This window comes from Mercenaria mercenaria, chromosome 9 (genome assembly GCF_021730395.1).
Source record: "Mercenaria mercenaria strain notata chromosome 9, MADL_Memer_1, whole genome shotgun sequence".
In the NCBI taxonomy this organism is placed as follows: domain Eukaryota; kingdom Metazoa; phylum Mollusca; class Bivalvia; order Venerida; family Veneridae; genus Mercenaria; species Mercenaria mercenaria.
Genome location: NC_069369.1, coordinates 35,543,797 through 35,568,458, shown reverse-complemented (window position 1 = coordinate 35,568,458; position 24,662 = coordinate 35,543,797). Strand labels below are relative to the sequence as shown.

General features: G+C 38.3%; 2 protein-coding genes across 2 annotated transcripts; both read left to right on the top strand.

Annotated features, from left to right (window-relative positions):
- Positions 1 to 250: 250 nt before the first annotated feature.
- Positions 251 to 7,825, top strand: LOC128559470 (uncharacterized). Its single transcript, XM_053551206.1, has 2 exons — positions 251 to 460; positions 7,275 to 7,825. Exons 1-2 carry the CDS (start codon positions 391 to 393, stop codon positions 7,823 to 7,825), a joined length of 621 nt encoding a protein of 206 aa, XP_053407181.1. The 5' UTR covers positions 251 to 390.
- LOC128559471 (uncharacterized) lies at positions 7,778 to 23,737 on the top strand. Its single transcript, XM_053551207.1, has 9 exons — positions 7,778 to 7,954; positions 8,890 to 9,060; positions 10,108 to 10,271; positions 13,510 to 13,661; positions 15,873 to 15,985; positions 16,305 to 16,395; positions 17,006 to 17,158; positions 18,442 to 18,577; positions 22,951 to 23,737. Exons 2-7 carry the CDS (start codon positions 8,928 to 8,930, stop codon positions 17,124 to 17,126), a joined length of 774 nt encoding a protein of 257 aa, XP_053407182.1. The 5' UTR covers positions 7,778 to 7,954; positions 8,890 to 8,927; the 3' UTR covers positions 17,127 to 17,158; positions 18,442 to 18,577; positions 22,951 to 23,737.
- Positions 23,738 to 24,662: the final 925 nt, after the last annotated feature.

The window sequence follows — 24,662 nt, the reverse complement described above, 5'->3', positions numbered from 1 at the left end:
CGCGCTGAATTTGATTCAGTCATGCCATGCAACCAGCAATATATTTTAACTTTATGCTGTTTTTCGAGTGAGTCAATTATCATTGTTTCCAATGACAATAAAATTTCACAAAGAAAATCATAAATTACACGCACACGTGAATTTTGTGTAAAACGGCTGTTTTGGGACTACTGACTTCACGGTTGATAGATTTTTTAAAAAAATCTAACACGTAAAGTTCTTCAAGTGTAATGTGGTATGAAGAAAACGAGTCAAATTCATAATTGTTTTATTAAAAAAATACCCAAGTTATACATCTGGATAGTTTCTTTTGCTGTTCAGTATACGACTGTGTGCAAATTTCATTTTCAGCACGAGAACATCATTCATTTGAATTTTGGAGTTTACGGGATGGCAGGGAAGACGCTTTTACAATTATGTTTCTGGATCGTTCTTGCCAGGTTTTGCCATACAACTTTACGTAAGTACATTTTATATCTTAGGCTAGACAGTTTAGGCCAAATGAATACTTTCCCTCATTTACACTTAATTCAGTGTGACGTCACCTAGTCTACAATAACTTCAGATGTCACCGTTTACATTACTATATTTTAATCCATTTGTGACATAAAATAAACCATGCAGAAAAATATTTGAAGACAGTTTTACACAAAATTCGTGCCAAAGTTTCTGTTGTCACGTGATTTACATACTCTTCAAATTGGAGAACTTGCCTTTATTTCGTTTTTATTATTTTTTTTTTTTTTGCAAATTTAAACTTTCTACTGTTCGTGTTTGTGAATTGTGTTGAATAATATCTGAATTTAAATTAAGGTAAAGAAGGCGTAATGAGCGGGAAATTCAAAACAAGTTGCATCCTTGATAACCTGTTTATTTCCGCATTTACTATATAATTTATATTGAAGGTTATAACACACTAAATAGTTGTTGTTCTTTATTCTATATAAAATTGACCTAATTCCAATGACCGGCGCAGCACACATCAGGACCCATTTTAAATTTCTGTAACCTACATTTTTTTGAATATTGTCAGTACTAACTAAAAATCAAAAGAAATGTGGGGGTCATGTTTGATGCAAGAAAGATAATTTCAAACACACAAACTGCAAAATCAGCTAAAAAATGAGACCCCAAATTATACTGGTGGTGTATGATCTACGTTTCCATGAAAAATTTTGTAATGTTATTTCATTATGAAAATGCTACCTACATGTGAAGCATAGATCTGTCATGTGATTTTAGCAGAACAATTGCAAAGAAAATAAGGAAAATAGCTCTACAGAGCAAAAAAACTGAGGACTATTTGTATCCGCCATTATGCGACTACCATTTTTTTCCGCGCCATTTTTCTTTTTAGTGTCTGTATGCCTGAATCAGCGGGAGTCCCCTAAATCGGCCGGTTTTCCGATTTTCCGTCATTACTATATAATTCATATTTAGTCAACTGGGGTCCTCTAAATTGGCGGGTTTTTCGATTTTCTGCAATTACTATATAATTCATATTGAATCAGCGGGGGTCCTCAAACTCAGCGGATTTTCAAAAGCTCCGCATTTACTATAACTACATTGAAAACGCGGGGGCTATGTGCGAGGTGCAGAAGCGCGGGATTTCAAGATTTTCCGCATTTACTATATAATTCATATTGAATTAGCTGGGGTCCTCTACGGCTTTCCGTATGACCGTCAACATATCGGGTTCGATCAGATTGCGGCAAGGCCTTTTAAGGTCTCGTCTATCATTTCAATTCCCTGTTACGAAAATATATATTGTAGCAGCTTTTACTTAAATGGGGGTTAACTGGACTGGGCTAGTTTGGCCTACAATTTTGACAAATCACTTGTTTCTATATTTGGTATCGTGTGGGGAAGTTATCGGCAACTATCGAAATACAAATGTTAAATCTTAGCTTTATTACACCTACATCCCGCCCGCTTAGCTCAGTAGGTAGAGCGTTGGTCTACGGATCGCGGGGTCGTGAGTTCTATCCTCGGGCGGGGCGTATATTCTCCGTGACGATTTGATGAACGACATTGTGTCTGAAATCATTCATACCCCACCTCTGATTCATGTGGGGAAGTTGGCAGTTACTTGCGGAGAACATGTTTGTACTGGTACAGAATCCAGATACACTAGTTAGGTTAACTGCCTGCCGTTACATGACTGAAATACTGTTGAAAAACGGCGTTAAACCCAACACAAACAAACAAAGTATGAAGCTTTATTACACCTACATAAAGTATGACGGTATGTTTAGGATACACACCTATGTTTTAATAATATTGTCTCAATCAAAAAAGATGCCGTGAATTCGAGATAAGATGTCGTGCGCTCGAGGTAAGATGTCGAGCGCTCGACATAAAATATCGAGTGCTCAAGATATGTCGTGCAATGCAGATAAGATGTCGTGCACTCGAGATAAGCCATCAAGCGATCAAAATAAGATGTCGTGTGCTCGAGATATGATAACATGCTCTCGTGCAAAATGTCATGTATTCTAGATAAGATATCGTGCGCTCAAGATTATGTCTAGTGCTGGAGATAAACTTATTGATCCTTCTCTTGAGAATGCATTGGTAAGTCAAATTTGACTGAGAAGCTGGCCAATCAAACTCTGTGACCTTAGAAATAACCTCTGAAGTAGAAAGTATTCTTTCTTAATTGAGGCGACTTTCTGACTTAACGCGCTCAGCGTATTACATATTATTAAACCTGAGTTGTTTTTTTTAAACATGCCAAACATCTTATTTGTCACAAAGGTTAACATACATCGTTACTTTCGAATGTATGGTCAGTATGCGAAAACAAACCCCATTGCGACCTTTTAACTGTACGCAACAAATTCACGCATCGAATGGTGCTCTACATGTGGACTGGGCGGGTCAATATGGTTATAGCCAGTAGAGACCGTACCAGAGCTCTTACATATTTCGATGTTTAGCTGCTCACAAGAGCACAAAGTGCTCAAGGTGAGCTATTGTGACTGGTCATTGTCCGGCGTCCGGCGTCGTGCGGTGTGCGTCGTGCGTCAACATTTGCCTTGTTAACACTATAGAGGCCACATTTGTGACCCAGTCTTTATGAAACTTGGTCAGAATGTTTGTCTTGATAATCTCTAGGAAAAGTTTGAAACTGGGTCATGTTGGATCAAAAATTAGGTCACTAGGCCAGTTCAAAGGAAAATCTTCTTAACACTGAGAGTCAATCTCTTTTCAGCAAAGTTTCAAAAACAGATGAATAACTATCTTACACTGTAGAAACAATGTGATTGAACTTTTACTATATACACTGGTTTATGTACATATTGCTACAGTTATTCAATAAAATGTTAAGACATTACACACATTGTCTTGGCCTAAAATACGTTACTGTCAATTTGTTACTAGATACTTGTTATTTCTCCTTTTCTTCATGCAAAGCATGTATAATTACCATCATGGAAACACAAAAGAATACAGCTATTTTGTGGTGCCTCTTTAAGTTTAAAACTCATGAGAATTGGTCAGAATGTTTGTCTTGATGACTTCTAGGTCAAGTTCGAATCTTGGTCATGTGGGGGTCAAAAACTAGGTCACCCAGTCAAATCAAAGGAAAAGCTTGTTAACACTCTAGAGGCCACATTTCTGACCCAATTTTTATGAGACTTTGTCAGAATGTTAGTCTTGATGATCTCTATAACAAGTTTGAATCTGGGTCATATGGAGTTTAAAAAATAGGTCACTAGGCCAGTTCAAAGGAAAATCTTGTTAACACTCTAGAGTCCAAATTTTAAGTTTGAAACTCATGAGAACTGGTTAGAATGTTTATCTTGATGACCTCTAGGTCAAGTTCGAATCTGGATTATGTGGGGTCAAAAACTAGGTCACCTGGTCAAATCAAAGGAAAATCAAAGGCCCTAGAGGCCACATTTATGACTCTGTCTTCGTAAAACTTGGTCAGAATGTTTGTCTTGATCTCTAGGTCAAGTTTGAATCTTGGTCATGGGGTCAAAAACTTGGTCACAAGGCCAAATTAAAGGAAAATCTTGTTAACACTCTAGAGTCCACAGTTTAAGTTTGAAACTTATGAGAATTGGTCAGAATGTTTGTCTTGATGACCTAGGTCAAGTTTGATTCTGGGTCATGTGGGGTCAAAAACTAGGCCACCCAGTCAAATCAAAGGAAAAGCTTGTTAACACTCTAGAGGCGACATTTATAACCATATCTTCATGAGGCTTGGTCAGAATGTTTAACTTGCTGATATCTTCGCCAAGATCGAATCTGGGTGTTGTGAGGTCAAAAACTAGGTCACCTGGTCAAATCAAAGGAAAAGTTTGTTAACACTCTAGAGGCCATATGTATGACCCCATCTTCGTAAAACTTGGTCAGAATGTTTACCTTGATTTCTAGGCCAAGTTCGAAACAGTCAGGTGGAGTCAAAAACTAGGTCACTAGGCCAGATCATAGGAACATCTTGTTAACACACTAAAGTCCACAGTTTAAGTTTGAAACTCATGAGAATTGGTCAGAATGTTTGTCTTGATGACATCTAGGTCAAGTTGCAATCTGGATCATGTGAAGTCAAAAACTAGGTCACCTGATCAAAGCAAAAGAAAAGCTTGTTAACACTCTAGAGGCCACATTTATGACCTTATCTTCATGAAACTTGGTCAGAATGTTTATCTTGGCCAGGTTTGAATCTGTCATGTGGGGTCAAAAACTAGGTCATTCGATAAAATCAAAGGAAAAGCTTGTTGATTTATGACCCTATCTTCACGAGACTTGGTCACAATGTTTGTCTTAATGACCTTTAAATCAAGTTTGTATTTTGATCATTTGGGATCAAAAACTAGGTCACCTCATCAAATCAAAGGAAAAGTTTGTTAACCCTCTAGAGGCCAGTTTTATGACCCTATCTTCACGAAACGTGCTCAGAATGTTTATCTTGATGATTGCTAGGTCAAGATTGAAACTGGGTCATGTGGGATCAAAAACTAAATCGAAGGAAAAGCTTGTTATCATTCTAGAGGCCACATTTATGACCCTATCTTCATGAAACTTGGTCAGAATGTTTATCTTGAGGCCAAGATCAAATATGAGTCATGTGGGTCAAAAACTAGGTTGCATGCTCAAATCGCATGAAAAGCTTGTTAACACTTGAGAGCAGATTCATGAAACTTGATCATAATGTCTTGATGATCTCTAGGTCATGTTTGAAACTGGGTCATGTGGGTCAAAAACTAGGTCAGTAGGCCAGATCAACTCTAGTGAGCGATATAGGGCCATCATGGCCCTCTTGTTCAAATTTTAAGTAGTGGTTTTTACAACTGCACCGGTTACGATTCCGTCCTTGCCGTTCGCCAGCTGCTAAAAGGGCAAATATAAAACATTCAGTGTAAGTTATATTTCACTGGTACTGCCAGTTAGTAAGTTCACAGTATTACTCTAAAAAAAACACGTCAGAGAAATTTGGGCAGTTTTGACCGATTAAAACGTTGGCAACATTGGATTATATATTCTATACACGAAAATTGCCGCTAGGTAACAAAGCGAATACGCCGATAATCCTGAGTACACCGATTAAAATGTTATTGTCACAAAATTGTTCCAGTTCACGTAATGTCGTCGGTGCACTCAAACTGCCCAGCTATAGCTACTGCTGTTATAGGGAAATGATGGGAGTGTCTGCTTTAGATGTGAGAGGTCCTGGGTTCGAGCTTAAATATTTGCATTCTGCTACAGCATGTTTTTGCTGTTAACAGACTGTTCCAGATATTCTATTTTAAGCACACAGTATCATGGATCCGATTATTTAGAAATCCAGATCACAGCTGAATGTTAAATCAAATGCACCCAATTAGAAAATATTCATTATGTTAAGTCCCTTTGATGTTTCTGCTCTCCATGTTCATGAAAAGTTATATTTCCTTGATCACAAAATTTTCTTTAACATGAAAATATTGAATGCTCATAACTCTACGCTTCTGGTTAAAATATGGTCAATATATCTATTTTTTTGAGAAATATATGGACATTTGCCTTCATTTCAAAGCTTTTTAACTTCATACCTATGATATGAAAAAAGTAGGTACTATTTCTATAGCCAGTGTTTCATAATTGCCGTATTTACTCCACTGAAAGTGGTAACGGATTTCCTTTGTTGTTGGATTTAACAACTTACATATATGTTAGCGGAAATACTTTGGAAAAAGCGAACTTGACATTTTTCGGTAGTAGAAACCAACATATAGTTCCTTTTATAGTAATAGACAATTGTTTTCACCATGTGTGGACTTAGATTTTTTTTAGATTAACTTCCCTTTGTTGTTACTATAAATAACTTGTAACTTTTTTTTATAATTGACAGTAAGGAAAAATCGAGACCACTTTTCTGTTGTACGACATTAATGTTACTTAAATTTGAAAGTATCTCTACCTGGTAAGGAGTTTTTTATGGACTAAGAAAAACAAAACTTACTTCCCTTTGTTGCTACTATAAATAGCTTATTCTTGAAACTTTTTTACCTGGTTGTTAAACAGTAATTGGATACACGTCACTCAGTAAATCATACATTCCCATTCAAATATCAGTATTTGGTAAAAAGAATTTCAGCTTATGTTACAACATTCTGTTATCCGTCGTATTGTCTGGCATTGTTGTGCTTCCCGTTGTGTTGACCGTCCACTCTGCGATACAACACGCAACATTTCGAAATGAGACGCAACACGGCGCTCGGCAGAGATACGATGGGCGGCATAAGGCGCGACATTACTGAAAAAACGCCGTTGCATTCTGTAGTTAAGATCTGAAATTTTAGTACTGTGGCGAGTACCGCGTCGAGGCTCAAACCTTTAAATATCAAATCAATAACGTATATTTGGCGCGATAACATCGAAAAACAAACTTGTAGTTCGGAACAGTATATCATTTCTACACACAATGCATAGCCTACTCAGCATGCACACTGTGGCGACATTTAAGTGCGGTTGCGACATTTGAGACCGTGCCACAGTTGGAAATGCAGTATTTTGAGTTTCAATAGTGGCTGTTAGTCCATCGACCATATGCCATACTTACGTGATCTTTGTGTGTTGCTGACAACTTCACCACATTCGATAAAGTTTGGATACAGCTTCGAAAAATTGATACTAAAATTGACACTCTCTATTTAAAAAAATATTTCGGATACTTATATTCATTTAGAATTATAACTGCTAAAGAAAGTCTTTCGATATATTTAGTTTTCCTGGAACAATCTTCACTCTTAGTTGACTATATATGTAACCTATATTTTCAGAGACCTGTACCGATGTGTCCTGCAGTGCATCCTGCCCGCCATCTAGCGGAACTTACACCTTAACAAACGCAAACAGCGACTCATTCACAGTTTACTGCTTATTTGAAAGTGGCTATGGTTATACATTCATCGCCGCTAATACTAGCGTTGATCCTAACCTAGCCAAACTGTTTACAGAGAAAACGGAAGTGTTAATACGTCACAAGCTCCAGAACGGAAGTCAGTATGACGCTACAGCGGCACAAATCTCGAAATACTCGAGCGAAAATCTCGGCGTATTATATAACTCTTCCACTGGATATAACAATTTGGTAAATGACCACATGACCCCTTATCTATACGTCGGCTTCGTACCCAAGGCCGGAGTGAATCACTCAAAAGACATACAGGGCTGGAAGGTCCAGGGGACAGACTATAATTTCACAAATTGTGACGCTAACCCAAACAGCTATTTCACCCTGTTGTACAACAGCCAGAATGAGGCTTATGGAAACTACTCCCATGCCAAGACGGATCTTCTTCACGTTTGGTACGATATGCGAGCGAAGTGAACAGCACTGATAATATTCCAGATGCCTTTTTCACAGACCAATTTGAAATTCATTTTGGTGGTTGTGGAGGTTTCCAAATTTCTACCGATTTCCCAGATGTAGCTGGCGTCACCATTGGCCTAAAATTCAGTAAGTAACAGTTATAACATTTGAAATTTTTATGCCCCCGAAGGGAGGCATATAGTTTTTGAACCGTCTGTCCGTCTGTCGGTCTGTCGGTCTGTCCGCAATTTTCGTGTCCGGTCCATATCTTTGTCATCCATGGATGGATTTTCAAATAACTTGGCATGAATGTGTACCACAGTAAGACGACGTGTCGCGCGCAAGACCCAGGTCCGTAGCTCAAAGGTCAAGGTCACACTTAGACGTTAAAGGTCATTTTTCATGATAGTGCATTGATGGGCTTGTCCGGTCCATATCTTTGTCATCCATGGATGGATTTTCAAATAACTTGGCATGAATGTGTACCACAGTAAGACGACGTGTCGCGCGTAAGACCCAGGTCCGTAGGTCAAAGGTCAAGGAGGCACTTGGACTTTAAAGGTCTATTCATTCAAAGTGCCATCGGGGGCATGTGCCATCCTATGGAGACAGCTCTTGTTTAACCTTAAGCCTGCTAAATTTCTAAAATGGACTGGTCCATCATTTATTAATTTGGGTAGTACCAGTTATTATTTGAAGGGGTGTTCACTGAAAATTGACTGACTGAATAGCGAACAGTGCAGACCATCATCAGACTGCATGGATGTATTTAAAAATTAGCACTGCATTTCAAGCCAGCACGAATACCGAAATTCAAATTTTCAAAATGCTGAATATCGAGGTGGTATTGAATTTAGAGCCAAGATGGCCGAAAAGACCGAAATTAAAGTTTTTAAAAACAATCGAATTTCAAATTTGCATCGACCCAGTTCGATAATCAAATTTTGAAAAGCTGACTTTATATGCAACATTGGAAGTTCATACGTGCTCGAAGATTGAAATATAGAAATTTGAAATCGTGCATCCGTTTCATAAAAATAAAGGTCAAATCAGAATTTTTCTCAGTCGATTTTTTTCTACAGTTATATGCGAAACACCGGAGGTTATTGCTTATGGTAGCATGTCTTGTTCTGGAATCGGTGAAGGAGATACGGTAACTTACAGCTGCAACGCAGGTTACATCATCTCGAGCGGTTCCGTCACCCGTGAATGTATCAACAGCCAGTGGTCTGGAATCCAGCCTACTTGCGCAGGTAAACGTCTCTGTATAGGCAATTAGCACTTTAAATAATTATAGAGATATGTTTTTTTTTTTACATCACTTCAAAAATCTGCATAAATACCCGTCAAGTGTGAGCTGAATGTGTGAAAAGAGCTCTTTATATGTAGTTGACTTCGCCAATACATGTCTCAAACAGACACTTAGATAAATACATGTCTCAGACAGACACTTAAATACATGTCTCAAACAGACACTTAGATAAATTCATGTCTCAAACAGACACTTAGATACGTGTCTCAAACAGACACTTAGATACATGTCTCAAACAGACACTTCTAAAGATGAATACATGTCTCAAACAGACACTTAGATAAATACAAATACATGTCTCAAACAGACACTTCGATAAATACAAATACATGTCTCAAACAGACACTTCGATAAATACAAATACATGTCTCAAACAGACACTTAGATAAATACACGTCTCAAACAGACACTTAAATACATGTCTCAAACAGACACTAATACATGTCTCAAACAGACACTAATACATGTCTCAGACTTTTTTCACTGATTTTTGTCGAGCCTGCTTGCAGTGAGCTCGATATAGTTGTCACTTTTGGCAGTTTTGGCGTGCATGCGTACGTCCGATTTTGTCCGGACCATAACTTTAACATGCATAGACCAATCTTATTTGTATTTGGCATGAATGTTAACCCCAATGAGAAGGCGTGTCTTGCGCAAAACCCATGTTCCCATCTCAAAGGTCAAGGTCACAGTTGGAGGTCAAAGGTCAAATTGAAGTTTGTCCGGAGCATTTCTTCTTCATGCATGGTGGGATTTTGATGTAGCTTGGCATGAATGTTCACCATTATGAGACGGAGTGTCATGCACAAGAACCAGGTACCACAGGTACAAGGTCAAAGTCACACTTGACAGCTGGCGGGCTCGACATTCTGCCCGTGGGCATACTTGTTTCTCTGTTCGCCTTTATTCTAAAACAGTCCATTTAGAAACAACACATACATGTATCGTGATAGAAAATGTTCAGTTATATGTAATTAACTACTTGCAGAGATTGTGGTGGTTTGCCATCCAAACAACAGCATCGATGTATTCAATCTTCACGCGGATTATTACTTCAATGCAATACAGAATGTAACAAACGGTGGACCTATTGAAAAGTGTAGTATTTCAGACATCAACTCTACCGCTGTGACAATCACTGGTTGCCTTAAAGTGAGTAAAATACATTTATTTCGTAATTCGCTACGCTCAAACGTAAATAAATTATTTATCCCAGAATCAAAATAAACCGATGGAAGATTAGTGATAAATGCACATAAAGTGCTTAAAAGTTTGTATTGCATATAAGTTAAAAAGTATTTCAGTCATGAAACCATGCGCAGTAACAGGAGTGTGTGTGTGTGTGGCGGTGGTGCACATGGTGCACCTGTGTCCTGTGGACATGCAGCTATTTTTTTCTTTTTTTGGTAATAAAAAAGAACCATTTAGATGCCATAGGGTCATGGTTAATGTCAGTTACTGAAAATAAATGTTATTATAATTTTTGCTGGAATCATCAAAACTGTGATTTCCAGCTTTAGTTTTGATTGACATACTGTCACCAAGCTTAGTGCTCAACAAGCTTATGAAGAACTTTTGATTGCATTTTGGGTCAATAAAATAGGGTATTATAACAGTAGCTCGATCTGGGATGCTGTATTCGGCTCGAGTGGATTTTGCCATCAAGCGCAGAGTGTGGTCCGTCCGTGCAAAATCCACAAGAGCCGAATACAAAATCCTAGATCTAGCTACTTTTGTAATGACTCTTTTATTATATGCCTCCACTTTGTTTATTTGTAATCGAACGAAATCTTAAATGTTTGTTGATGTTAAAACGAAATGAGTTATGTTTTTGTGTGCGCTATTTATATAACTGTGTCAGCTCATGTATATTAATGAAAGTAGTCCGGCAACATACAATACGGAAGGTACAATAAAGGATTTTTATTCAGCCCGTTCGTAAAATGCAAGCTGTACTTAAGGACGTATGCTAGAATTTGGTGCGAAAATTTTCCCAATAACAGAATTTCTTCAAACTTCGGATATTGAAGGACAATCATCTAAAAAACAAAAAAATGCAATAAAAATCATAGGTCACCGGATTCGAAAAAGAGTTATCTGCCCTTGAAAACGGCATTTCCTTCAAAAATGACGTTTTCAAGGGCAGATAACTCTTTTTCGAATCCGGTGACCTATGATTTTTATTGCATTTTTTGGTTTCTTAGATGATTGTCCTTCTATACCCGAAGTTTAAAGAAATTCTGTTATTGGGAAAATTTTCGCCCATCTCATATACAGGGAATTCTAGCGTACACCTTTAAGACAGAAATTTATATATATATATATGTATAATAAAAACACTTTTCGCTTAATAGCTCGGGTTAGGAATGATATTACGAGAGTGTGTATAGCGCAACACGTTTTAATCCCCCACCGCGAGTAGTGGGGGTTATAGGAATGGTCTCCGTCTGTCCGTAACACTTTCGTGTCCGCTCCGTATCTCCTAAACCCCTTGAAGGATTTTCATGAAACTTGGGTCAAATGATCACCTCATCAAGACAATGTGCAGAACTCATGAGTCACCCATGTCGGCTCAAGGTCAAGGTCACAACTCAAGGTCAAAGGTTTGAGCTTTCCATTTTGTGTCCGCCCTGTATCTCCTAAACCCCTTGAAGGAATTTTATTAAACTTTGGTCAAATGATCATCTCATCAAGACGATGTGCATAACTTATGAGTCAGCCATACTGACACAAGGTCAAGGTCACAACTTAGGGTCAAAGGTTTGAGCTTTCCATTTTGTGTCTGCTCTGTATCTCCTAAACCTCTTGAAGGATTTTCATGAAACTTAGGTCAAATGATCACCTCATCAAGACGATGTGCAGAACTCATGAGTCAGCCATGTTGGCTCAAGGTCACAACTCGGGGTCAAAGGTTTGAGCCTTCTATTTTGTCCGCTCTGTATCTCCTAAACCCCTTGAAAGAATTTTATAAAACTTGGGTCAAGTGATCACCTCATCAAGATGATGTGCAGAACTTGAGTCAGCCATGCCCGATCAATGTCAAGGTCACAACTTAGGGCCAGAGTTTTGAGCCTTCCATTTGTGTCCGCTTTGTATCCTAAACCCCTTGAAGGATTTTCATGAAACTTGGGTCAAATGATCACCTCATCAAGAGGATGTGCAGAACTTACGAGTCAGCCATGTTGGGTCAAGGTTGCACCTTAGGGTCTAAGGTTTGAGCCTTCAATTTTGTGTCCACTCTGTATCTCCTAAAACCCTTCAAGGATTTTCATCAAACTTTGGTCTTATGATCACCTCATCAAGAACTCATGAGTCAGCCATATCAACTCAAGGTCAAGGTCACAACTCAAGGTTAAAGGTTTGAGCTCTGTATCTTCTAAATCCCTTGAAGGATATTCATGAAACTTGGGTCAAATAATCACCTCATCAAGACGATGTGCATATTTTATGAGTCAGCCATGTCAGTTCAAGGTCAAGGTCACAGCTCAGGGTCAAAGGTTTACCCTTTCACCATCCATAAAAGTGGCGTGGGGAATTAACTGTCTTTCAGACTGCCTTGTTCACAATGAACTTCGTTACAGTTTAACAGTTTGGATGTTTTCTTACGAAAAAAGTATACGTTTAATAATTTGAAAATGAATAAGGATATTTCTCTTTATCTAAAAGCTTTCCAATATAGTTTTTACAGCAACATACCTTGAACACACAAAATGACTTCTATTTGTTCGGTGTTTTTTTTTAATGTTCTTGTTAACTTACACACCACAGGCTTGCTGGATATGCTTGATTCTGCCTTTTCGACCAGTGTAGATCCGTGCAGTCTTATCATGATCTGCACTGTTCGTCATTCAATCAGTTTCTTTTTTTTGGTAAACAGCCCTTTTAACAGTGAATGGCACTGTCCAAAATGAAAGATGGACAAGTTCATTATAGAAATTTAACACTGGGTAAGGGTTAATCATAGGCAAAAGACGAATGAGCTTAAACATGAGCCGCGCCACGAGAAAACTAACATAGTGCGTTTACGACAAGCATGGATCCAGACCAGCCTGCGCATCCGCACAGTTTTGTCAGGATCCATGCTGTTCGCTAACGGGTGTCTCTAATTGCAATAGGCTTTGAAAGCAAACAACATGGATCCTGACCAGACTGCACGGATGCGCAGGCTTGTCTGGACCCATGCTAGCTGGTCGCAAACGCACTATATTGGTTTGCCCATGGCGCGGCTCATATTTTTCTCAGTAAACGGTCACAGAGAATTGAGTCTCGTCCTTGATTCAAATACATGCTTTCTTCATACGAGTTCCTGTGATGTACATATTTTACGTCAGCTTACACAGTTGTTATAATTCCATATATATATTATATATATTATATATATTATTTATAGGATTTCCCAATCTTATTCACCATTGGGCCCTACAATGGAATTGAATTGTACACACTACACGGAGGAAAAGATGTGGTTATTGTACAGATATTATGCAACGAAATACCAGGGAGCTGCAAAGTGCATTTCATAGATAATACTTACAATGTCGGGTCAGTAAACTTAATTACGTACAAACACTGATACATAAATTGTTGTTAGAAAAGAAGTAACGTTAGGCTCGTACAAATTGCCGCCATTTCTTTTAGTCAAGGGACGTTACCCGTTGTCAGATTTCAGATTTCAGATTTTATTCAAGAACTAGGCCCATATGGGCATCAGCCTTGTAAAGGCAACATTTACATGCAAATACATGCACATAAAACAAAACGTATACATGTAAAAAATACATAGCAGATACTGTATCTTACTGTAGGTATCGGAAGATATATGCATATCTGTCGTAAATCAATAATTTCTGACTAGCACCAGATTAACAGATTCACTGAGTAACATACATAACTTTTTGTGTAAATAATGCCAACTTCAGGAGAAGGGTTTCATCACAACTTTGAAACAAACATTGAAAATTATTATCATTTGAAATCTGGTGATGAAATGGAATTATTCTGGTCGTCAAATTGCCGCATTTCTTTAGTCAAGGGACGTACCACGTTGTCTTTGTATGTATAAATAAGTAGCAGTATATCGTTCGATATGCATTTCAATATATAACAATGGGTTCTGAAGCAGAAACTCACTGTTCAAAAGATAAACAAGTCAAATGGTTTATCGCGGCCAGAAATTTGTACAAACCGGAGAGAAGTTGCGAAATTGTCATTTGTGCAGGAAAGAAGCGTTTACCATAATGTCCAGTACTGGACAGGTATAGTGACCATGCACGGACACAGCCAATTTTCTCAGAGGGGGTCCGATACCCTGCCCCCCCCCCTCCCCCCACCCTGGAAATTTTGAAATTTAGCACTTCATTTTTTGCATTCTGGGACAGTTTTATGGACTAACCTGTTAAATTTGGGAAAATGATAAAATCAAGCTTTCTTGAAGGTAAAATTCTTAGTTTCTTTTAGATAAATAATATGAATTATGTCGGGGTCGTATGTGGCAGCAGCCGCATATACTTTACATGCAGTCCTAATGTTGCCTTTTTCGAAAAACATTTTCTTTCCTTCTTGTCTTCTTTCCTTTTTTAAAGATTTTCCAGAGGGGTCCGGACCCCCGGTCCCCCCTCTAGATCCGCGCATGGTGACATATCATGCTTTCTGTTTATGCAGGTAAACTTGTGTTTGGTTAAATTTCAACAGAGCACAATTGTCTGAACAGTGTACAAACTCATAACTGTTTTTTTTTTCAGGCAAGGGTGGAAAAAAAGTGGTGGACAATGAAAGCTGTAACATTTTTATTACAAAAAAATAAACAATGAGACAAACATTTCCAACATCTTTGGACGGTTCAAAAATCACATGTTAAACATACGAAAAAGCCCGAAACACGTGAAACTGTTCCGAATGTAAATCGGGTGAAGTAGGCGCTCTATGTATAGAGTTAGATTATGCGTCTAGATACTGTACTAGAGGGGTCGGTCAATTGTGGGTTTTGATTAATGGAGTTATTATTATTACTGAGGATGAAAAACAGTGGTTTTTTTAAATGTTGCTCTTAAACAAGGGTGGCGGTTGAACTACTAAAAGTACAACAACAGTTAATTCACAACAAATCGTACGGTATGTTTTATAATCTGTAGAAGCTAGTCGTATTTACGCTTATGAGACCTGTTTCACCCACAAGTAAAGAATTCACAGGTCCATCATGAAATATTTTCCCCAGTGCGCATATACTTGACCTATTCAATACGCGATCAATAAAACAAAACACAAATGGTCAACAAAATTCGTAACGGCAAAATGTGTCCAGTATTCAAAGTTATGAGATAGCGTTTGGAGACCAGTCCAAAGACTATAAAATCTGATTCGTTGATTTTTAGCCCCTCCTTAACCAGTAAACGTAAATTCTTGTTAAATTTGAAATTTTCAATCGATGCAAGTTTCTCATCATAAAATGACATGTCTGAAATCGGTCGTCATCCACCTCTGATTTATGAGGGGAAGTTGGCAGTTACTTACGAAGAACAGGTCAGTATACGGCTACAGAATCCAGGAACTCTGGTTAGGCTAACTGCCCGCAGTTACAAAACTGAAATACTGTTGAAAAACGTCGTTAAACCCAAAACAAACAAAATTTCTTTCTAATTTGGTCAAAGTATCAGCAGAACAAAATGTTGCTATCATGACAGAGTGAAAATTCTGATGTCTTTTCACTTTGGATGTTGATTATACAATTAAACATATTTTGCGTTATGTTTTTAGTTTGGGAGTCGCTGAACATAAAGGCATTACTGTAACACCTGGAGTGACATCTGTTTTGAATCCAACGTCTGCCGTAGTTGGTGACCCAGTCGCTTGGACCACCAGTATTCCGAGTATGTATTCTATGCTAGAATGATCGCCATTGATTGGGTAAAATTTGCGATTGTTTCACTGTCGCTCGTTTTCGTGAATAAAGCGACATCCCGTGAAATGTCAGTATCTACGGTAATTGAAACAAATTAAACTCGTTTTGCATATATGCTAATTAGCGATAAATGTCTGCTGAATTGGTCTAAAACGGTATTTATTTACATAATTGTAATTGTTACAATATTATAGCAACAAAGATGATTCAGTAGTAAGCTGTAAGCCTTTTAAGAAACTCTTATAAATTGTATTCCGCCAAAAAAAAAATGATAAACTTTTTTTCAGGCGAATATATCCTGGAAGTAACTAGCTGTGAAGGTTATCCTGGAATTGATGCATTGTCTAATGTTTCAATCAGTTTAATTAGCAGTGGAGGGTAAGTTGAGATGTGTATATCATCGAATCTTAAATACAGATAAATGTTATAGCAACAATAAAATCAGTACAAACGTATTGCCTTAGACCTTTTTCACACTCTAACTACAGAACTAATACATACAATGAACGTACATCTTATATCATTCGTTCTTGTGGTGGGGGAGGGGTGGGGGAGGAGGGAGGGGCATGTGCGCGGTCCAAACTATAAAAAAGCTTTGTCTATACTGTGACCAAGATTGGATGGGCAGTCATTATAAGAAACCGCACCATGAGAAAACCATAGTGCATTTGTGACCAGCATGGATCCAGACCAGTCTGTGCATCCGCGCAGTCCGGTCTGGATCCATGCTGGTCGCTAACGGTTTTTCTAATTACAATAGGCTTTGAAAGCGGACAGCATGGATCTTGACCAGACTGCGCGGGGGCGCAGGCTGGTCTTGATCCATGCTGGTCGCAAATGCACTATGTTGGTTTTTCAGGGTGCGGCTCAATAATTTATTCTTCTGACACAATCTTAGCACTTACCCCGATGAGTTTTGCTAATGGCTTCATGCATGACGATAGCAACTCGCTATGTGTTAGGTAAATTCCAATGTTTATATTTTCAGGTGCAATGCTACAAGTCATCTGATCACGCATTTTTCAGACGCCTACGACGGTACAGTCACTGCGACACTTTCAGCGTTCAAGTTTTACAACTATGACAACGTTTTCTTGTATGTGACGTGAAAGTTTGTCCATCTACGTCAATTAGTTGTGATGTAAGTCTGTGCATTTTTTGTTACCTAAATGAGTTGATTGTGGCCGGTTTGCTTGTCGAATTTGGAATAAGTGGACAAAAGCTAAATGTATTCATCTATATATTTTTGAAAAACGTTTGTAACGGTTTCAACATCTAGCGTTAATTAATACGATATGGATATCCAGATATATTGTACTATCATGACTGCTCTGTAAAAAAATGACAAATTTATACTAAACAAATTTATGTTACTGTACCAATATCAGGAACTGATCAATGGAACACCATAGAACACCATGAGCATGTGACGTCATTAAGGACGTCCTTTTACTTACTGTTATCGCGTTAAACTTGTGATCAAACACTTGTGTCCTTTGTGCTTTTTTCTATTTTCCATAGAGAAATGGAAAATAGAAAAAGCACAATTTGTTGTTAACTGGACGAGTAGACTGGACAGATAAGACATTCAAACGTCAGTAAGAGTCAGGAGTTCTGATTACCTTGGAGTATTGTGTCCACTATGATTGTTTGTGTCCATTATGTTGTTTGCTTCTGTTATTTCCATAGACATTTCTTAGGATGTAAACGGTCTGCTTAAGTTTTAGGAAGGTCAATGTCTCTATTTTATAGTCGCCACTTTCGGTGTATGTGCGGGCGTGCGTCCGATTTTGTCCGGACCATAACTTTGACATGCATATACCAATCTTGTTTATATTTGGCATGAATGTTTACCTTAATGAGAAGGCGTGTCATGCGCAAACCCCATGTGCCTATGTCAAAGGTCAAGGTCACAGTTGGAGGTCATAGGTCCAATTGAAGTTTGTCCGGAGCATTTCTTCTTCATGCATGGTGGGATTTGGATGTAACTTGGCATGAACGTTCACCATTATGAGACGGAGTGTCATGCACAAGAACCAGGTCCCTAGGTCCAAGGTCAAGGTCACACTTGACAGCTGGCGGGCTCGACTTTCTGCCCGTAGGCATACTGGTTTAACTAACCGATACCTCTAGGTTTTGTGATATGGTAGACAGATGTGATATATGCCTCGAGAAAAAGTTAGAGCCACACTGAAATGGGTTTGAATGTGACCGGTTAGTGAGCGGTCAGCTATTTATAGTTATAGAAGTTACTTCCTTTCGCCTGACATGCAAAAGCAACGATATGGAAGGTAGATTTACGCAAGGCAGAAGTGTCTAATAAGTCAAAACGACTGACACTTTCAAAAAGGGCAGCAATATACAAAAACACCCTTTGTTATTTAATAGAATTATTATATAAATACCATTCTTATATTGTTGCAGACGACATGCAGCAGAGCAAAAAGGAGCGCCAAACAGACTGGAACAACTAACGACAATGACGCTGAAGAGACACGTATGGCCACCGTGCACAATGTGCTAAAGGTTATTGACCCATACTCGGACGCATGTATTCCAGGTAAGTTACATTTGTCTGTTCGTCAATATTGTTGCTCTGGTGGTATAGGCTTTGATATTTTCATTAATATATCTGTTCCGTCCATGTATATTTATTTCAATGATTGATTGCATCCTCGCACAAAAACCTGACTGACCAAAAGCCCAAAAGATTTTGTCACAGATTTTACTATGTATTCTCATTTACCTTCCTGTAAATAGTAATAAAAAAGCTGTTGAAAATGTTCATTCCTGCAGCTGTTGACGGATGCTAATGGCGCAGTGTGCCTAACGCACCATAATTATAATGACCCTGGGTAACCGGAACATTGGCCTGTTTTGACGTTAGCGTCATTTAGCAGCGTGATTATGGTGGGTGAAAGGGTGCTTTATCGTTTTCAGATCGATTTACAAATAATGATGCCATCGACAAATATGTTTAGGCGTAAAAAATTTGTTTCCGGTATCCCGACCTACCCTAAAATTTTGGCCCGACCCTAAATGTTTTTAGGCCTTGGAGAAAATTCCGACCTACCTACCCTAATTTTAGCTCACCTGTCACGAAGTGACACGGTGAGCTATTGTGACCGCTTGATGTCCGTCGTCCGTCGTGCGTCAACAATTTCTAAAAAAATCTTCTTCAAAACCACTGGGCAGATTTACTTGAAACTTCACAGGAATGTTCCTTGGATCGTCCCCTTTCAATTTGTTCAAAGAATTTAATTCCATGCAGAACTGTGGTTGCCATGGCAACCGAAAGGAAAAACTTTAAAAATCTTCTTGTCCAAAACCGCAAGGCCTAGGGCTTTGATATTTGTTAAGTAGCATCATCTAGTTGGTCTCTACCAAGATTGTTCAAATTATCACCCTAGGGTCAAATATGGCCACGCCCCGGGGGTCACATGGTTTATATAGACTTATATAGGGAAAAAATTTGAAAATCTTCTTGTCCAAAACTATAAGGCCTAGGGCTTTGATATTTAGTATGTAGCATCATCTAGTGGGCTTCTACAAAGATTGTTCAAATTATCTCCCTAGGGTCAAATATGGCCCCGCCCCGGGGGTCACATGGTTTATATAGACTTATATAGGGAAAAGCTTTGACAAACTTCTTGTCTATAACCATAAGGCCTAGGGCTTTGCTATTTATTATGTAGCATCATATAGTGGGCCTGTACCAAGATTGTTCAAATGATCCCCATGGCCCCACCCCGGTGTTCACATGGTTTATATAGACTTGTATAGGAAAGAAAATTTAAAAATCTTCTTGTCTGAAACCACAAGACCTAGGCTTTTGATATTTGGTATGTAGCATTGCCTTGTGGTCCTCTACCAAGGTTGTTCAAATTATTCCCCTGGGGTGAAAAGAGGCCCTGCCATGGGGTTCCCTAGTTTTACATAGACATATATAGGAAAAAACTTAAAAAATCTTCTAGCATGAAACTGCAAGGCCTATGCTTTAGATATTTGGTATGTTGCATTGCTTAGTGGACTACTACTAAAATTGTTCAAATTATGCCCCAGGGGTGAAAGAGGCCCTGTCCTGGGGGTCCCAAATTTTACATAGACTTATATAGGAAAAAAAATTAAAATCCTCCTGTCTGAAAGTTCAAGGCCTATGCCTTAGATATTTTGTATTAATCATTGCCTAGTTGATCTCTAAGAAGTTTGTTCGAATTATGCCCCTGGGGTGAAAGAGGCCTCGCCTCAGGGGTCACCTGATATATGAGTTATATAGGAAAAATTACTTCAAAAATAATCAGATCTTATTTCCTAGACTGTTTAATTATAATTACCTGATGACCCGAAATGATAAGGGTCACTGGACTGTGACCTTGACCTACTGACCTACTTTCTAATATTTTAGCATCAGTTTGTCATTTGAAACATGTGGCTCATATAACTCAGGTGAGCGATTCAGTCATCATGACCCTCTTGTTTTAGCATGTTACCGGAAACAAAGAATTTTTCAGGTCTTATGTTTGTGAAAAGTATGCAAAATGAAAATACCGATATAAATATAAAAAGAAAGTATATAATAAACATGTCAATAAATAGGCTGGTCATTTTAACTCTTAGGGAAGTAAATAGGGCAATAACGGGACTTTTGGTCAAGATCAAGAATGAATAACAGGTAGTACATCTAATATTTAGATTTCATATTTTATTCAATAGATTCAAATACAATGTGACAACAATTACAAGGCCAAAAGAAATAAAACGCGTTTCGCGTCCTATGACATCTGGAGCATAAGTAAAAACCATGCAAGGTATTGACTTCAAACTTGGCATGTAGGTAGATGGCGATAAGACAATATGCAGAACACATTAACCAGAGCACATTAACCCGTTCTGTAGGTCAAAGTTCAAGGTCACAAACTGAGCTCAAAGGTTAAATCTGTCATATTTCGTGTCAGGAGCATAATGTATTAACCATTCAATGTATCAACTTCAAACTTGGCATGTAAGTAGGTAATGATGAGGTAATGTGCAATTTTAAAGAACATGAACCTGGTCTGAAGGTTAAGGTTACAAATTGAGCTCAAATGTCAAATTTGTCCGTCATATTTAGTGTCCGGAGAATAACTTGATAACCGTGTAAGGTATTGACTTCAAACTTCGGATGTTGGTAGGTGATGATAAGACGATGTGCGGAGTGCATGAACCAGGGTGGTAGGTCAGAAATCAAGGTCATAGCGAGGTCAAATCTGCCCATCATAGTTCGTGTTTAGAGCGCAACTTTAAAAAGGTTAAAGGTATTGACTTGAAACTTTGACTATGTGCAGACTGCAACAATGCACATAACCGCACCCCCAACACCCACCCCACAAAAAATAGTTTCTCTTGTCATTTAGTATCCCCTCACCACCACTACAAGCACACATCCTGCTTCCATTAGTGCTCCTCACACCTCCCACCAAAGAAATATTTTAATTTTGCTTTTTAGCTCGACTATTCATAGAATAGTAGAGCTATTGGACTCGCCCATGCGTCGGCGTCCGCGTCGGCGTCCGCGTCCCGATTTGGTTAAGTTTTTGTATGTAAGCTGGTATCTCAGCAACCACTTGTGGGAATGGATTGAAACTTCACACACTTGTTCACTGTGATAAACTGACCTACATTGCACAGGTTCCACAACTCTATTATGCTTTTTTACAAAATTATGCCCCCTTTTTCAACTTAGAAATTTTTGGTTAAGGTTTTGTATGTAAGCTGGTATCTCAGTAACCACTTGTGGGAATGGATTGAAACTTCACACACTTATTTACTGTGATAAACTGACTTACATTGCACAGGTTCCATAACTCTATTTTGCTTTTTTACAAAATTATGCCCCCTTTTCAACTTAGAAGTTTTTGGTTAACGTTTTGTATGTAAGCTGGTATCTCAGTACTCACTAATTGGAATGGATTGAAACTTCACACACTTGTTTACTGTCATAATCTGACATGCACAAAGCAGGTCCCATAACTTTATTTTGCTTTTTTTCAAAATTATGCCCCTTTTTCAACATAGAAATTTTTGGTTAAGTTTTTGTATGTAAGCTGGTACCTCAGTATCCACTAATGGGAAAGGATTGAAATTTCACACACTTGTTCACTGTCATGATATGACATGCAGTGCAAAGGGTTAATAACTCAACTTCACATTTTACAAAATTATGCCCCTTTTTCAACTTAGGAGTTTTTGGTTAAATTCCTATATGTAAGCTGGTATCTCAGTACCCACTAATGGGAATGGATTGAAACTTCACATACTTGTCCACTGTCATGAGCTGATAAGCACTATGCAGGTTCCATAACCCTATTTTGCTTTTTTACTAAATTATGTCCCATTTTCGACTTTCGTATTCATTCAATCGACAAGGCTTTTGAATAGTCGAGCGTTGCTGTCCTCCGACATCTCTTGTTTTTCTTCAAATGTGTTTCCTCCCTTCCCTGATATAACCCTTCGGGCGTAATTGAGCCGCGCCATGAGAAAACCAACATAGTGGCTTTGCGACCAGCATGGATCCAGACCAGCCTGCGCATCCGCGCAGTCTTGTCGGGATCCATGCTGTTCGCTAACGGTTTCTCTAATTGCTATAGTCTTTGAAAGCGAACAGCATGGATCCTGACCAGACTGCGCGGATGCGCAGGCTGGTCTGGATTCATGCTGATCGCAAAGCCACTATGTTGGTTTTCCCATGGCACGGCGCGTATATTACCCCGCTTGGGGAGCCCTTGTTTGATATGTTGTGTAACAAAATGGAGTTTTTCTTAGTTGATAAGAGCAAGGACTAAAATATGACATTTCCCATCTCTAGTAATTGATCTACTCTTATAAGTAAGTCTAGTCGTTTGTTTGAGCATTGCACCAGATGAAATTAATTACATACTTTTTATGTATTTTCAGTTGCTCGAGTCAGTACGAGCCTAGTATTGGCCTTGGCATTCATACACTGTTTCTTTTAATGACGCAGGGAGGGTTTTTCTTATTTTGATGACGCATGGAAGGGTTTTCCGATGAGTCGCAGGAACGACAGTCTATTACACGGACAAAATAATGATAATTTTATTTTTTGTTTTTGTTTTTATTTTCATGTTAAAATGCGTATCTGGGTTCTGATTAAAGAATAAGTACAGAAAGACAGTCTAACACATGGAAAAAAATGATTTTTTGTTTCGTTTTTGTTTTTATTTCTTTTATATTTTCATGTTAAAATGCGTTGTTGGGACAAAAAGATTTTTTTTTTTTTTTTTTTTTTTTTATTTGTTTTGTTTTAATGTTAAAATGCGTAGTTGGATCCTGAATAAAGGAAGAATAAGTATAGAAAGACAGTCTAACGCATGGACAGAAACGATATTTTTTTGTTTTGTTTTAGTTTTTATTTGTTTTTTATTTTCATTTTAAAATGCGTTGTTGGGTTCTGAATAAAGGAAGAATATGTACATGCTTAGTTTCTGTTCATTGTTTAGAGCTATGTTTTCTATGTTTTATCAAGTTAAGAAATAGTATATCCCAAGCAGTGATTTGTTGTTGAATAAAAATTGTTTGGAGTACAGATGCATAGCCCGTGTGATACATTAATGAATACGCATCTGACGACAAAATGATTTTATTCAAGAGTAAATCGCTGTTCGAGATATGCAATGTATAACAATGACTCTAACACGTTAATCCATGCCCGGCCCCCAACAAGTTGGCTAAGGCGTGACCTATATACTCGTGGCACAATTACTTTCCTATTTTTCAAAATTATCCAGGAGAACCCCCGACCCCCTTAAAACGAGTATCCCCTCCCGTACCTCAAAATTCAGACAAAACATGCACCAGAGGCCATCATTTCATACATATATTTCAAAAATTTTCAGGAGACCCCAAACCCCCTTACACGAGCAGAGGACCCCCTCCCGTACCTACACCCGCTCGGCGCTTATTAAGATAAATAATTACCATTTTATCCACCGATTCCTTGGTTCGTCATTCAGACATCAGAAGAACTCTGTAACGTTTTCCAGGAACTCCGTAACAGTTATCAGAAGAAAACATGACAGGTTATCAGAAGAACTCCATCCTTCGTGTAACACTTCCTCCCCCGTGAAATAGCTAATTAAAGTCTGCGCTTCAATTTTTACCCTCATCAGGTCACAACGTGCTAAAGGTGAACTATTGTGATCACACACCGTCTGTCTTTAACACTTATCATACTGGACACGAATAACTCTGCTTTTGCGACCAGTATAGATCATGATCAGCCTGTACATCCGTCATCTGACATCAGTCGGTATCTTTTTGATAAGCACCCCAATGGTACTGTCCAAATTGAATGATAGACACTCCATTATAGAAACTTAGCAGGGTAATGGTGGTTAAACATCTCCTCTGAAACCATGAGGTGGAAGTTAGTAGTAAATAGAAATTCAATCAATGCAGAATTTTCGTTGCCATCTTTTAAATCTTTAAAGATGTGTCCGTAGGACACAGGTGTTCCCCCACTCTTGTCACTGTACATGGTTTCATGACTCGATGTGAAATATTTTCGAGATAAACTTCACATGCTATAAAACAATGTTTTGACTCTAGGGCAAGTACATTTTGAAAAATATCGGGCACAAACTTTTTAA

What these genes read in the sequence shown, in the direction of transcription:
- LOC128559470 (XM_053551206.1), top strand. Translation starts at nt 391, where the DNA reads ATGGCAGGGAAGACGCTTTTACAATTATGTTTCTGGATCGTTCTTGCC. An exon ending in GTTTTGCCATACAACTTTAC is followed by an intron (nt 461 to 7,274) that starts GTAAGTACATTT and finishes CTATATTTTCAG; the next exon opens with AGACCTGTACCGATGTGTCC.
- LOC128559471 (XM_053551207.1), top strand. Translation starts at nt 8,928, where the DNA reads ATGTCTTGTTCTGGAATCGGTGAAGGAGATACGGTAACTTACAGCTGC. An exon ending in GATAATACTTACAATGTCGG is followed by an intron (nt 13,662 to 15,872) that starts GTCAGTAAACTT and finishes TTATGTTTTTAG; the next exon opens with TTTGGGAGTCGCTGAACATA. An exon ending in TTGGACCACCAGTATTCCGA is followed by an intron (nt 15,986 to 16,304) that starts GTATGTATTCTA and finishes ACTTTTTTTCAG; the next exon opens with GCGAATATATCCTGGAAGTA.